Source organism: Corylus avellana, chromosome ca1 (genome assembly GCF_901000735.1).
Source record: "Corylus avellana chromosome ca1, CavTom2PMs-1.0".
Classification (NCBI taxonomy): Eukaryota; Viridiplantae; Streptophyta; class Magnoliopsida; order Fagales; family Betulaceae; genus Corylus; species Corylus avellana.
The window spans coordinates 39,628,355-39,641,503 of NC_081541.1; the positions used below are offsets into that span (position 1 = coordinate 39,628,355).

Consider the following 13,149-nt stretch of genomic DNA (forward strand, 5'->3'; position numbering starts at 1 on the left):
GATTTATTCGCCATGGGAGAACAAAAACAAATGCCAAATCTAACAAATAGATCATTCATGGGCATGCATGTGAACCCGATTTAGATGCCCCTATTCATGTACTTGGGCCTTGGCCATGGAAAAAACGCTTTATCTCATTATTATATTTTTAAAATTTTAATTTTGTGGACAAAGGCTTTGTTAGTGGTTCTAGTCGCCTGCTCATAAAAATCTATGGACCATATCGGTGGATATATCGGTTGAGGATTCACGCTGATAACCTATTCAAATCGTTAACAATTTGAGAAGTAATGTGAGAATTAATTTATAAGGAATCCATGTTTTCGGTTAGGTGGCAATAAACTCAAAAATTTATTTGAACAGTGCATCTCATATATATTATGTGCCCAAATTATTAGTGTAGGACCTAGGAATCTGTCTTATATACAAACATGTAGAGCATGCTAAAGTTTTCTGAAGTATGTTGGAGCTGAGGCGTCATGGTTTTAGGAATCTCCTAAAAGCCCACAACATAGAAAGGGCTTGAATATACTTACCTTGAGCCCACCGAAAGAGCCCAAGACCCAATGGACTTAGAGCAATGACCCTTCCAGCAGACTCAAAAAAAACTTTAGAAGGCTCTACATGTTTGTATATTAGGCATAAAGTACACAATTTCATTTTTTTACATGGGTGAAGTAAAAGAGAACGGCACGCCGGCAAATTTTTTTTTTTTTAATGTTAAAAAATTAAAATAAAATTGAAAATGGCCTGGCGTTCACGCCGGCGTGCTTAGAATCACGGCCCTTTTTACACACTACCAAATACCAATAATACTCTTCTTACCAGAGCTCTCTCTCTCTCTCTCTCTCTCTCTCCCCTATTTACTTGTGCGTCAAAGTTCTTCAAGTCCTCTTGGACTAGCGGGCTTTTGACATTTTTTTTTCTCTCTTTTGCCAATGAAACTACTTTCGATCGGAAAGCGACTTGAAGTCATTGTGGTGATCCGTACACAAAAAACCAACAATTTGAGTAGATAATTGTTGTAGATCTCGATTGGACTATATTAGCCTTAGGTTTGTATATAATATATGTTGCACCCTATCTCTACACCTGATGAGTACACTAGCTACCTCTAGAATTTGTTGCAGGATAAGATGGGTTTTAGGGGCTACAAGACCGCAGCAGCTTGCTTCATCTTACTCAACATCATATCTTTCACTCATGCTTCATCTCATCGTCATTATAATCTTCCAACCCCTCCAGAAGCTTTTCCTTTGAATTGCCCGAAAGATACTCTAAAGTTTGGTGTCTGTGGGAGCTGGCTAGGGCTGGTCACTGAGGTTATTGGGACGAAGCCAAGCGAGGAATGCTGCACGCTGGTGAAAGGGCTTGCAGATCTTGAGGCTGCCTTGTGTTTGTGCACTGCCATTAAGGCCAATGTGCTGGGAATTGTCAAGCTCAAGGTGCCCATTGCCATCACTTTGATTGTTGATGCTTGTGGAAAGAAGGTCCCTCAAGGCTTTGTATGTGAATAGAAGAAGCTCAATCTTTCTGGCTCTTGTTCTCATTGAATAAATTTAGCACATTTATCTGTGTAAAATTTTTATTTATTATTATTATTATTTTCTAATCAACTGGGGGAAAGGGGGTTATCACAGAATTAAACAAAAATGGGTCGGCAACCCAAACAACAGCCCCGAACCAACCAAAAGACAGCGGGGCAACGAAAGAACCAATAAACCGTCTGTAAAAGTTAGGTTAATATGCCTTCATTTTGCATATTACAACTTGTTAGAATTTCAGGAATGATAAGATATAGAATTGGAAACAAATTTATATTCAACTGAACTAAATTTTAATCGAAACTAATTTTATTAATTAAATATTTAAAAAATTGCAATTGAATTGTTTAACAATTCTTTGGCTTTTGGTTCCGATTTTGCTGCACCAACTGCTGACACAATTTGGACTATAAATTTATGGAGAGCAAAGTAGGGATTCTGGTTTTTAGGTCTTCAATTATTTTTTATATTATGGGTTATTTCTTTAAGGAGCATGTGAAGTTTCTGTTTGTTTGTCTAATTTGCATTTCTTCGGAATCTAATTCTTTGTCTGATAAGAACCAAGAAAAAAAAAAAAAAAAGTAAAAAAAAAAAGAAAAAGGGAAGATTTGACAAGAAGGAATTGCCTAGGGAGTAATGATATGGACTCTTTCGATCCGGCTGGGCAGCTTTGGGGGCAGAAAAAGTACCCAATTGAAGCACTCTTACAACACAACTTCTTTATTGGATAATACTAGACATTTCAAGGGATTATTCTCAAAATGCATGCTTCTCAAATGATGTGGCAAATATTTTTTTTTCTTAAAAATTTATAATTCTCTCTTCTTTGTCTCCTGCTCCTTCTCAAAATAATGCTTTCCACATTATTTGAGAAGGATTTTGGGATACCTAGCAGCTCTCCTTCTTTAATTATCATCCCTTAGAATATTAATTTAGTGATCGTTGTATATGTTTAGTCGAATCCATTTAAACTTAAAACACAATCTCCGGATTTAATATATAATAAATAATGGTCATTAAAGGGTAGCTCAATCGGCTGGAGATCACACCTTATGAAATGGAGATCAGTTTCTTCATTTTTCTTTTTTGTGTGAACATGTAAAAAAACCAATAATAATAAATAATGACAACTTATGAAAAACACAGATTTTATTGTCTCCCTAAGAATGGCCTTTTTGATTTATTGCCACTAGAATGTGGAAGGCCAAGTAGTAGATGAGTCCAATAAACCAATTGACAGCCCAAATGGGAAGTGCTGAAAACAATCAAATAAAAGGAAACTGAGTAGAAAATCGAGGGATTCAACACCATTAGGCACATTGGAAGCCTGTGGGAACATTCTTTCCACAGTAATTGAGCAGCAAGCTCAATGAGACGGGGACATTAAGGTTGATACCCAAAACCTTGGCCTTGATGGCAGTGCAAAGGCAAACAGCAGCTTCAACATCAGCAAGACCCTGGATGAGGCTGCAGCAAGGTGTCTTTGGTGGGGTTCCAACAACAAGGTGCACCAAGTCATTCAACAGGTTGGCACACACCCCGAGCTTAAGGGTGTCCTTCGGGCAAGTGGCAGCGGGCTTAGCTGCCGCAGGGGTTGGGTGTTTTGGAGTCTTTGGTGGCGGTGGCGGGCAAGGGACGTAAGTTGAAGTGACCATAGTGAAAAAGAGAAGGTTGAGAGAGACTAGAAAAGCTATGGTTGCAATAGCCTTAGAAGCCATTTTCAGGCACACTTGCTAATTAAGGTTATGAGATGTGTGTGGATATGTTGAAATTGGTTAGGGTATATATAGATGGGAGATAGTTGTTTTAGGGAATAAAATAACATGAAGAATTGGAAATGTGATCAAATTGGATTGGATCATAGGCCTTCTAGTACTAGCTGGCGGTGCAACTTGGAGAATAGGCCATGTTTCTCACTTTGGAGGATTCTGCAGATCTACTGAATAGTTTGCATGATTAATTCATCTAGCACCAAAAACAAAATTAGACAACCAATATCTTTTTAATTTTAGTGCTTTTTGTACATTTTTTTAAGAGTTTTATACACTACACGTACTTTGTTGACATTGCACTGTCAATCAACCCTTAATATATATTAAAAAAAAAAAAAATAGTTCTATGGTTGTTTTGATTTACAATAAGCTCCATGTGGTATAAAAATGTTCTGAGTACTCCTTGTGGTATGCTAATAAACAAAATAGATACGTCCTTGAATCCAACTTTCGTCTGATTTTTTGGTAGAAACCGTCAAATAACAAACATGTCTTATGGGGGAAACGTGTCATAATCTTATGGGTGTTGAAGTAGCATTTGACGGTTCTCATTAAAAAATTAGGGAAAAGTGGATGCAGGAATCTATTTATTATTTTTGCATACCATAAAGAGCTTTCAAAACATTTTTATACCACATCGAACTTATTGCAAATCAGTATAACCATAAAGACTAATTTTACAATTTTCTCGAAAAAAAAAAAAAAAAAGGAGGGTTGATAGTATATCAATAAAGTGAGATAAAAGTGTAGTATATAACATTATATCTCATTAGTATCACACTATGCTGACGTGACAGTGTAAATCCACCTTTGATTTTTTATCTGATTTATAACAATAACCAATATGTGAGAGTCAATTTGGTCGGCCTCTTGTTCCATCAACTTTACTGGAATTTGTCGTTGGGCATGAAGTTAAATAAATAAACCAAATTACTGCCATATTATAAAATTGGTCAGGAATGTTTGCTCATGCTTTCACACACACACACATACGGTTTTTGAAACAGAGAACACTTTAAATCTTTTTTTTTTCTTTCTTTTTAGGATAAGTAATTGATAATTTCTAGAATTAAAATTAAAATTAAATATATAATCCTCCAAAATGAAGCAAAGTGGCTTTAATTTATTATTCACTACTAGGTGAGTATTGTAGATGGATTAAATTTTATCTTCTTTTTACCTTACTTTTCACTAGATTGTATAGTCTCAATAATTCCCAACATAATCATATTAAAAAAATAATAAAAAAAATCTGATCTATAGCTTTGTTTTAAAAGATTTGTCATTATTTAAACAAATAAAGAAGAAGAAAAGATTTGGGAGTCTTCAAATAAAAAAGAAAAGTTTCATGGGATGTAAAAGCACTAAATGGCTGTGCTCCATAGCATTTTTAACTATAGTTGCTAATTTTTCATTGTAAATGGTATAGAAGATATGTAGCACAAAAGTTGGAAATGGAATTAATATGAGTGGACATGTTATTTCTATTGCTTTATGAAAATGATAATTCCTCCTGAATTTCTTAATGGAAAAATGTTTCTTTGCATTTTGGTGTCCATCTCGTGTACATATCTACTAATTTGACTTGCTCCTTTCACCCTTAATTAAAAATGAAAAAAATAAAAAAAATAAAAAATCTTGGCTAACCAGCAAGTCAAGGAATATACTATAGTTTGATTGTTGATTGAAAGTCATGTTTGTTTATTTGCAGGCATATAGTATGATGAATAATTCAGTATTTGAAGTAATTAACTAAAACAAGTTTTGAAATTTCATGATGCCTTAAATTTTGATCCTAATTGAATAATTATTCATCAAAATGGATTTTAGCCTTAGTACAAATAGTAAAATAGAAATGGAGCCATTCTAATTCCCTCAATAATAATAATAATAATAATAATAAACACCTAAAAAGCCTTGAGCTAATTAGCCCCTATGTCCTCAATGACATTCTAGGCCCAACTTGGTGTGAAATAATCTTTTTTTTCCTTTCATTTTCATTTTTTTTTCTTCTAAATTTCCTATGTGTTAAATAAATTTTAAAATGCATAAGATGATCCAGGCTGTGTTCCCGTGTCCCAATTGATAAAGTTGTATTTTCTTCTTCATTTTTTATTTTTGTCCATTTTTGGTGTTAAGATTAGCTCCAATTTAAAGCCAGATGTCTTGTACGTTTGGTCTTTTTCTTTTATTTTTTCTTTTGTCTTCAGCAAAATAAATATTTGGCCATATGCTTTTTTGGCGGGTACTTGTGGAAATTGATTTTTTTTTTTTCTTTTTCTTTTTTTAAGTTGAAGTTTGGTTCTTGAAATAAAATTGGTCTGGGTTTCAAAAGATATATGATTAAAATAAGAATCTCTTGTGACATTGTCTGACAGAAGAACTAAGACTCTGCTTGGTTCTTGAGAAATTGTTGAAATATGAAAAGAATGAGACTAGGAGTCTAGGAACTTGAAGACTGTTATTTTATACCGTTCACTCCTTTGGAATTGAAAATCTCAAAACTTTCCAGCAAAATACCGTAAAAAAAATGTTAATTTTCTTGGAATCCAAAAGGGTACATAAGCTAAATTATTTTTCTTTTCTTTTTGTTCTTTTTAGTTGAATTTTCTTCGGTTCTCCAAGAAGGTGAAAGTTAGCATGAAAGAATAAAGATTCCCTAATTGGGCTGTTCATATTTTATTGAAATTCAGGCAACTCGCAGAAAGAGTTGTGAGGTCTACCTGTCCCAAATAATCTAGAGTCCAGTCATATGTAAATTGCCAGAATTTCAATAAAATCCGAACACCAATTGTAGGAAATCTCAATCCACTATAAGACCAAACATTAATGTTTCCGTAATCTATATCTGAACCAATTTTCCAGAAAACCTTCAAAATAGAATTTACAATCCTTACTAAGTTCAGCTTTGAAAAGCTAATGTTATCCTCTTTTCCATACTCATAAACCTTGAAAGTAAGAATATGTACTCTCATTCCAGGTGAGGGCTTGCAATCTTCTTTGAAAAGCCAATGTTATCCTCTTTACCATACTCATAAACCTTAAAAGTAAGAATATGTATTCTCATGCCAGGTGAGGGCTTACAATCTTCTGTGAAAGAAATACAGGAAAAGATTATAAACATGTAACCTGAGGTTCTTTGGGAAGCAAGGTTTCCTTAAGGCTTCAGAAGAATAATCACACGGTTATGCCCGATCCGAGTCTCACTTAAGCGGCCAAGATGACGAAGGACCTGCAACACACCATGATACAGTGGGATGAGACTCTCTACGGGCATGAAAGATGGAAGACATCTATTTATATAGTTCAAGTCACATGCCAGTGTACAGAATGGAATTCCTCTTGTACAAAATTGATATTGTGTCAAATTTTGTTTACAGAAAAAATAAATTGACAAGATCTCAGTACAATCAAATAAGGTGTTCATCATTATGTCTAGTGTCATCATGCAAATTATTACACCATTTGCATAACCAGAAAGTAGTTTTCAGAACAAAGGAAATCCAACTTTCTTCATTTTGCATTATTTGCACTTTAAATTTTCATAACAAGGAATGTGATTCTTGGAGATGCAAAGATACCTAATAATTTTTGACAACCATCTTTCTGTTGGCCATGAAATAAAGTGAAAGTCCATATTAAAAAAATTTACCCAACCCAGGGGTAGAGCATGAAGCATGTATAGATGAGGGTGACTATTCAGTTTATCCCACTGGCCATTTTACTTCCTTGACAATGCATGGATTAGCTATTCCAATTGCCAGTAGAAGGGGAACACTCACGGTCAGTATTGCTTTTCCAGTATTGTCAAGCTTCAGTGCTGGTCCTTTTATGTCATTTTCAAGGAAAAAGTATTTTCCCTTTACAGCTTCTGTCATTGCAATATCCCTTATCTCCTGCATGTTTCAGCAATGCTGAAAATCAGTAGCACAAATCAAAGAATAATTTATGCTCAAAACATGAAGAGATAATCAGCACTAACAAATATAAGCCAGTTGCCCCAAAAAGGAATACAGGTTCCCATGTGGGATTAAAGTCTTGAGATTATGTTATATCAGCACCTCCTACACACTGCAGGGAAAGGTCAAGGGGTTGGATGCTGGGACAGGAGGCTACTGCTCTTACATTTTTTTTTTGGATAGAATTCAGCAAAAGCTTGCATAATATGGTGGTATCCCATCCCCATATCATAGACCCTCCCAACCATGATGTGGGATTTGATCCCAGATCTCTACTTCAACAACCTAGAGACAATCAGCCAGTGCTATTTTAAAGATAAGTTATCCTTAGCTAGGTAAAGGGGGTGCAGGGAAGCATTCATTGAGAGATAGAACAGTGAATTGAGGTTTAGTTCACATACCAGGGCTTTGTCCCAGAGATTTTCTGCCAGCTTCATGAAGAAAGAAAACTATAATTATGACAGATTTAAGATTAAACACATATGTGACAAGTATCAGAAACTAAGTGAAATAAGAACCTTCTTCCTTGGAGCTGTAATAAGCTGAGCATTTGCTTCAGCATAAGTTGCCATATCATTAATAGCTGCATTGACCTTCTCCAATGTCAGTCTTCCTCTCATGTATCTGCAGTTCATGACACTTAGGGCTAAAATTTTTTGGCAGATACAGTTGTAGTCCAGTGTCCAAATTTATTAGACAGCCATGACAAAACATATGATGGAAGCAAACAGCTTTAAGCAATCCGTTACGATATGTAAGCAGGTGTAGCTGAAACTCGCTCTAATATCAAATATTGAACAATTACATAAGAAATATGTACTTACGATGAGAGAGAATCCAGCTCATTGGCAGTTATATACCACAGTGGTGGAGAGCCACGGCCCTTTTTCTCCTGGAATTGATAACATAACTAATTTAGAACATATGCTTGCAGTAATCTCCGTGCACTGCAGCTGCATATAACTTTAAACAAAATTGCCAAAAGACCTACTATTTATTTTTTCATTTGATACCTTGACCCCCTTTTTTAAGGTTCAATGGAAGAGATTTATTTTGTATTATCATGATGATGCTGGTGGAGCAATAGAAGTAGTATACAAACAATGGAGTCACTATTTAATACATAAATCAAAAGTATTAACCTAAAACATTCTGAGTTTTCACATCAGACAGCACATTTTCAGCGAACAACCAAGTTAGAGTTTCTTTAATATGTTTAGAGGAGTACTGCTATTGTGTATTCGTGTTCTTGCAATGACCCCATAATATTACAATTTGTAGCTGTTATTGTTTGAGGATATTCACTTCCAAGATAAAGGATAAACATTCAAATACATACTTATACAAGCTTTGCATCTTATATGCCCATTCATAATTTTTTTTTATGACGGGGAACCTCGACAAGGCAGGGCCCTTTGAACCTACCCCTGCAGAGTAAACCTCGGATCCGTGTACCGCACCTTTGAAAGTTTCCCTACACGGATCAAGGTAAATTGCTGGATTTTACATCAGAGGTGTGGCCCCAAAGGGGAGTTTGCACGTAGCAAGTTTCGAACTTGGGATCTATAGGGTGATACTCCCTAAGACCACAAGCCTCAACCACTAGGCAAACCCCTTGGGGTTAATATTGAGTTCCTTAATAACATTCATTTTTTGGGTAGATCATGCAAATAAGGAGCCTTTGTATTTCATTGTTGATGAACAGAACCAGGTAGAATGGAATTATGAATTCTGAGCATCATTTGATACCCAAAAAAAAAAAAAAAGCTACGAAATCATTAACACCTGACCATGCCCCTCAAACCCTGGAAGTTGACTAGCTTGATATGAGTGCTACTGAACAAAATTATCTAGCTAACTTAACACATCTCGTGATTGGGTTACTCTTGAGTTATATTGATATGTTTTAAAACATCTAAGATACATCACCAGAACCATCATGTAAAACTACCAACCCTGAAAGCAATCCATTGTTTTATTATCTGAAATGCTCTAAAGTCAAATGAATTTCAAATATTGATTCAACATGTAAATAAAAAACCCACTCACTCTCTTTTTTCTTTTTGATTGGTACGTTACACACACCCAGTAGATCTTCACCCATAGTCACACCCTCTTCATTATTTTTAAAATGAGAAGTTCCATTTGAGCTAAAGCTCATTGGCAAGAATCAACTCATTCTTGCAAATGGTCAAGTTTTACTGTATGCTTTTTAGATGGTTAGCTAAAATTAGAGGTGAAATATTGCTGAATAGGGTTCCCTAGATAGCAAATTCTAATCCACTTTTTTTCTAATTTTTTTTTTCTTTCGTTAAACCTGATCTAGTACATTCCACTTACCTTAGGTAATGCTGCAGGCTCTTCCTCAAGTTTTATAGACCCAACACCAGGGTCTTGTTTCGAGAATTCTGGCAGCAAACTGAAACCTCAAAATTAACAAGAATTGGTTATCAACACAAAGGAAATAAATAAATAAATAATCAAAATCACAAAATATAAACTAGTAAAACCAGGAAAAATACTACTACCATCTATTAGTTTCCAAGTTTGTCACAGAAGGTCTTTCAGGAAGAAATGACGGAACATAAACAGACATACTCTGCAATTTCTTCTGCTGTCGCAATGATGCATCTATGAGGTTCTGCAACCACAGCAAGAAAGACACATTCAACTAACCTAACTCAAATCCTCACCCCCTACTTAGGGAAAACATAGGCAAAGACCAAACGAAAATAAAACATTTGCATTAGCCTCAGTTTTTTGAAGGAATTAGTTTCTTCTAATTCCAAATGAACCATAAGTATAATAAATTTATTTAAAACCTTTTCCAAAACTACATTAGCCATAAATTGGCATAATGAGAAAATCAACTCGACCATGCCATATGGTCGTATCAGACTCGATTGAGTAAATCTATATGATAGAATATATCTGTACAGCAAAAACTGAATTACCATATCTTCTATTCCTACAGTTTGTTTTCCCTTTTCAAGTGCCATGCATATAAACCAGAAACCAAGTAGAACACAATTAGAACCTAACCCAAATAGTCTAATTTTCACATTTCAGAGCCAAAACACGAAAAATTAACGCACCCAACAAACTTAAAGCACCTGTTCTTTTTCTACCGATCAAAAAAGAAAAAAAAGCACCTGTTCTTTTTCTAAAACATTCGTATAACAAAACCCAAAATCCAAACTTGAAAACCATTTTCCTCCTTTTTGTCAGCCACCAAACAATCCCTAATCCTCCATCAGCTCACTTGCGTAGAACCTCTATTCTTTTTTAGTTTATTCATTATTTTTTTTATCTCTTTTTCAAATTTAATCCCCAAACAGTGAAAATCCATAATTTTAAAATTTAAAACCACAAAAATTCCCTCAATTTCATAAACAACCAAAAAAAAAAAAAAATTGAAACAGAGAGGGAGAGAGGTACTTTGGCTTTGGGAATAGCTAGGGTTTCGTCACGCAAGCGGTCCTTGACAGCCTGAAGCTGAAACTCCATGGCCTTCAATGCGACGTCCACCGCCGACAAATCGGTGATGCTTGTGGCCGGGTACACTGAAAATCATACAACCAAGAAATTCTCATCCGTGCACGCGTCTGATTTGACGAAGTTCTTTTGGCGAGAAAATTTTTTTTTTAAAAAAAAAAAAAAAACCAAGTGTTCTTTGGAAATTTACTCACTGTTTCGTGCAACGACGAGCTCTTGAAGCTCCGCAATGCGAGTGTTGAACGACGACATCAACTCGTCCAGCGACGACCCAGCTTTCTTCTCCTCCATCTCTCTCTCTCTCTCTCCTAAAAATGAAATTCACTGAGACTCAGATAATTGTGATCTTTTGTGTGTGTGTGTTTTGAAATTTCAAATCCCGGGAAATGGTTTTCTAGCGGGGAAAGAGAATTGGGGATGTTAGAGAAGCGATGTCGTTTTGAAAACAGACGTTAGTCCTGTGTAAAAATATCCTAGTTAAATCTTGACCGTTTATTATATCCAAGCCAGATCAGACTAAAAGTATTCAAAATACCATATACCCTAAACCCCAATTGCTAAACTCTCACTCACATTCTCAGACGACTCTACCATTTTTCCGCGGATTTCCCTTCCGACAACGATCTAGCGACATCGTCGTCAACCAGGTATGTTATCTTATCTCCTATAGATCAACGTTTGTTTCTATTTGTCGCTTTCACTTGTTGGGGTGCTAAATACTAGATGTTGTGTTCGCTGTTGTTCTTCAACTTCCTGATTTTTGCTCTGCTTGCTTGACTTCATTGCTTGTAATAACTAAAACCCATTACTAGTTAAGCTTCTTTCTGCAGAGTAAATGGCTCTGTTTCTTGCAAAATATTTAGCTGAAAATTCATGCCCTGTTTTTTTCTTAAAATATGAACAAGTTATCTGGTTGCCCAAAATGGTTGTAAGTTGGGGATAGAGGGAAATTGAGAGTTTGGGAGTGGAAAATAAACAAAGAAATCAACTTGTCTCGTTCTGTCCTTTATTTGTTTGTTTGTGTTGTATGGGGAATTAAGCTATAGGAGTGTGGGATGAGATTGCCTCCTTTTGGATTTGTTTAGAATCTGAGACCCGTAGGATTTCTTTGGTTATAATGTGTGAGTACATTATATGAAGCCAATGAAACAAAATACTCGATTACTCAAAAGGGAGAAAGATATTTTTTGTTCTCCAACCTTTGGGCTTTGGGGCTGCAGCTCATGGGGATGGGATTGTTTAGGGTATAATAAGGTTTCTGTCATGAATATTTGCTTTTGCAGTGTTATTATTGTTATAATGCTAATCACTACATGAATTATAATCGGCCTGACTCGACTCATGTCATTTTGACTTGCTTGTATAATCCTTAACTGGGGTTTATGTATTGTCAGTTTGGAGGGGTTCGTATTTCATAATACCCCTTCTACGTGTTGGAACTCTTCTCTCAATGGGTATACTTTGTTGCTCTTATACATGGTGAAAGGCTACTGTATGATAAGGCATTAAATATGGATTTGTATATATATGTTTTGACGCATAGTTTGAAATATTCCAGATAAATCAAGAAAAAAATTCAGAGAAGAAAATGAAATTCAATACAGCCAGCAACATTTCTCATCGTAAGACTTGATTTCTTTGCATATCTTTACATGAGGAATATAGATGGTATAAATCAGACTATTATTGTATGCACAAATAAAATTGTTCACATGCATTGACTAATGTTAATCAAGAACCTGGAAGACTTGAATACTCAAAGACCAAAAGCATTGTGTTTGCTCTTTTATATTTTGCTGTAATTGTGGAACTATTGAGGCAGCTCAAATCGTCAATGAAATTTCTTTTGAAGCCTCATTGGTCATGAAATATGTGTAGCCTGCTGAAAATAACAAACTCTTAATCCGACTTGCTAATTTTCATCTTTGATCCAAGTAGATTTGGATACTTGTGTACACTTGCACTCTTGGATTCTCATCTGATTCACAGAATTAGGACGGCATTGAGAACTTTTTTTTTTTTTTTTTTTAAAAAAAAAAAGGAACAAAAAAAAGAAGTTGAAAGTTTGAGGGTTGTGTACCTGGGCCTAAAATAACTACAATGATTTCATGCCCCAGCCATTTGTGATCGTGTAACCTTTTGATTGGCATGAGTTGTTCTATTTGCACTAGAGTTGTGAGCAATTGTATCAATAACTCTCTTGCATGGAGTTTGGTGCACTGCTTTCCTACATGCGGTTTGTGACATCCTTGAGTTGCCAGCCATTCATAGGTTTATCCCGGGGAAGGGGGGTTCATATTAGGCCTTACCCAATGGGTGTATTGTGCACAACTTTCTTATTGTAGTTCTTGCTTGGTTGGGGGACTCATCGTACTCTGA

General features: G+C 35.5%; 3 protein-coding genes across 3 annotated transcripts; 1 reads left to right on the forward strand and 2 right to left on the reverse strand.

The window, feature by feature from the left end:
* Positions 1–1,079: 1,079 nt before the first annotated feature.
* On the forward strand, positions 1,080–1,616 carry LOC132167493 (putative lipid-binding protein At4g00165). Its single transcript, XM_059578489.1, has one exon. It carries the CDS (start codon positions 1,137–1,139, stop codon positions 1,515–1,517), a length of 381 nt encoding a protein of 126 aa, XP_059434472.1. The 5' UTR covers positions 1,080–1,136; the 3' UTR covers positions 1,518–1,616.
* A 1,080-nt stretch (positions 1,617–2,696) lies between these two features.
* On the reverse strand, positions 2,697–3,280 carry LOC132167218 (14 kDa proline-rich protein DC2.15). Its single transcript, XM_059578125.1, has one exon. It carries the CDS (start codon positions 3,260–3,262, stop codon positions 2,855–2,857), a length of 408 nt encoding a protein of 135 aa, XP_059434108.1. The 5' UTR covers positions 3,263–3,280; the 3' UTR covers positions 2,697–2,854.
* A 2,874-nt stretch (positions 3,281–6,154) lies between these two features.
* On the reverse strand, positions 6,155–11,089 carry LOC132167184 (spindle and kinetochore-associated protein 1 homolog). The gene is made up of 9 exons (XM_059578090.1): positions 10,965–11,089; positions 10,714–10,838; positions 9,804–9,916; positions 9,616–9,694; positions 8,100–8,167; positions 7,794–7,899; positions 7,677–7,706; positions 7,099–7,212; positions 6,155–6,548 (listed from the first exon to the last, which is right to left on the reverse strand). Exons 1-9 carry the CDS (start codon positions 11,059–11,061, stop codon positions 6,474–6,476), a joined length of 807 nt encoding a protein of 268 aa, XP_059434073.1. The 5' UTR covers positions 11,062–11,089; the 3' UTR covers positions 6,155–6,473.
* Positions 11,090–13,149: the final 2,060 nt, after the last annotated feature.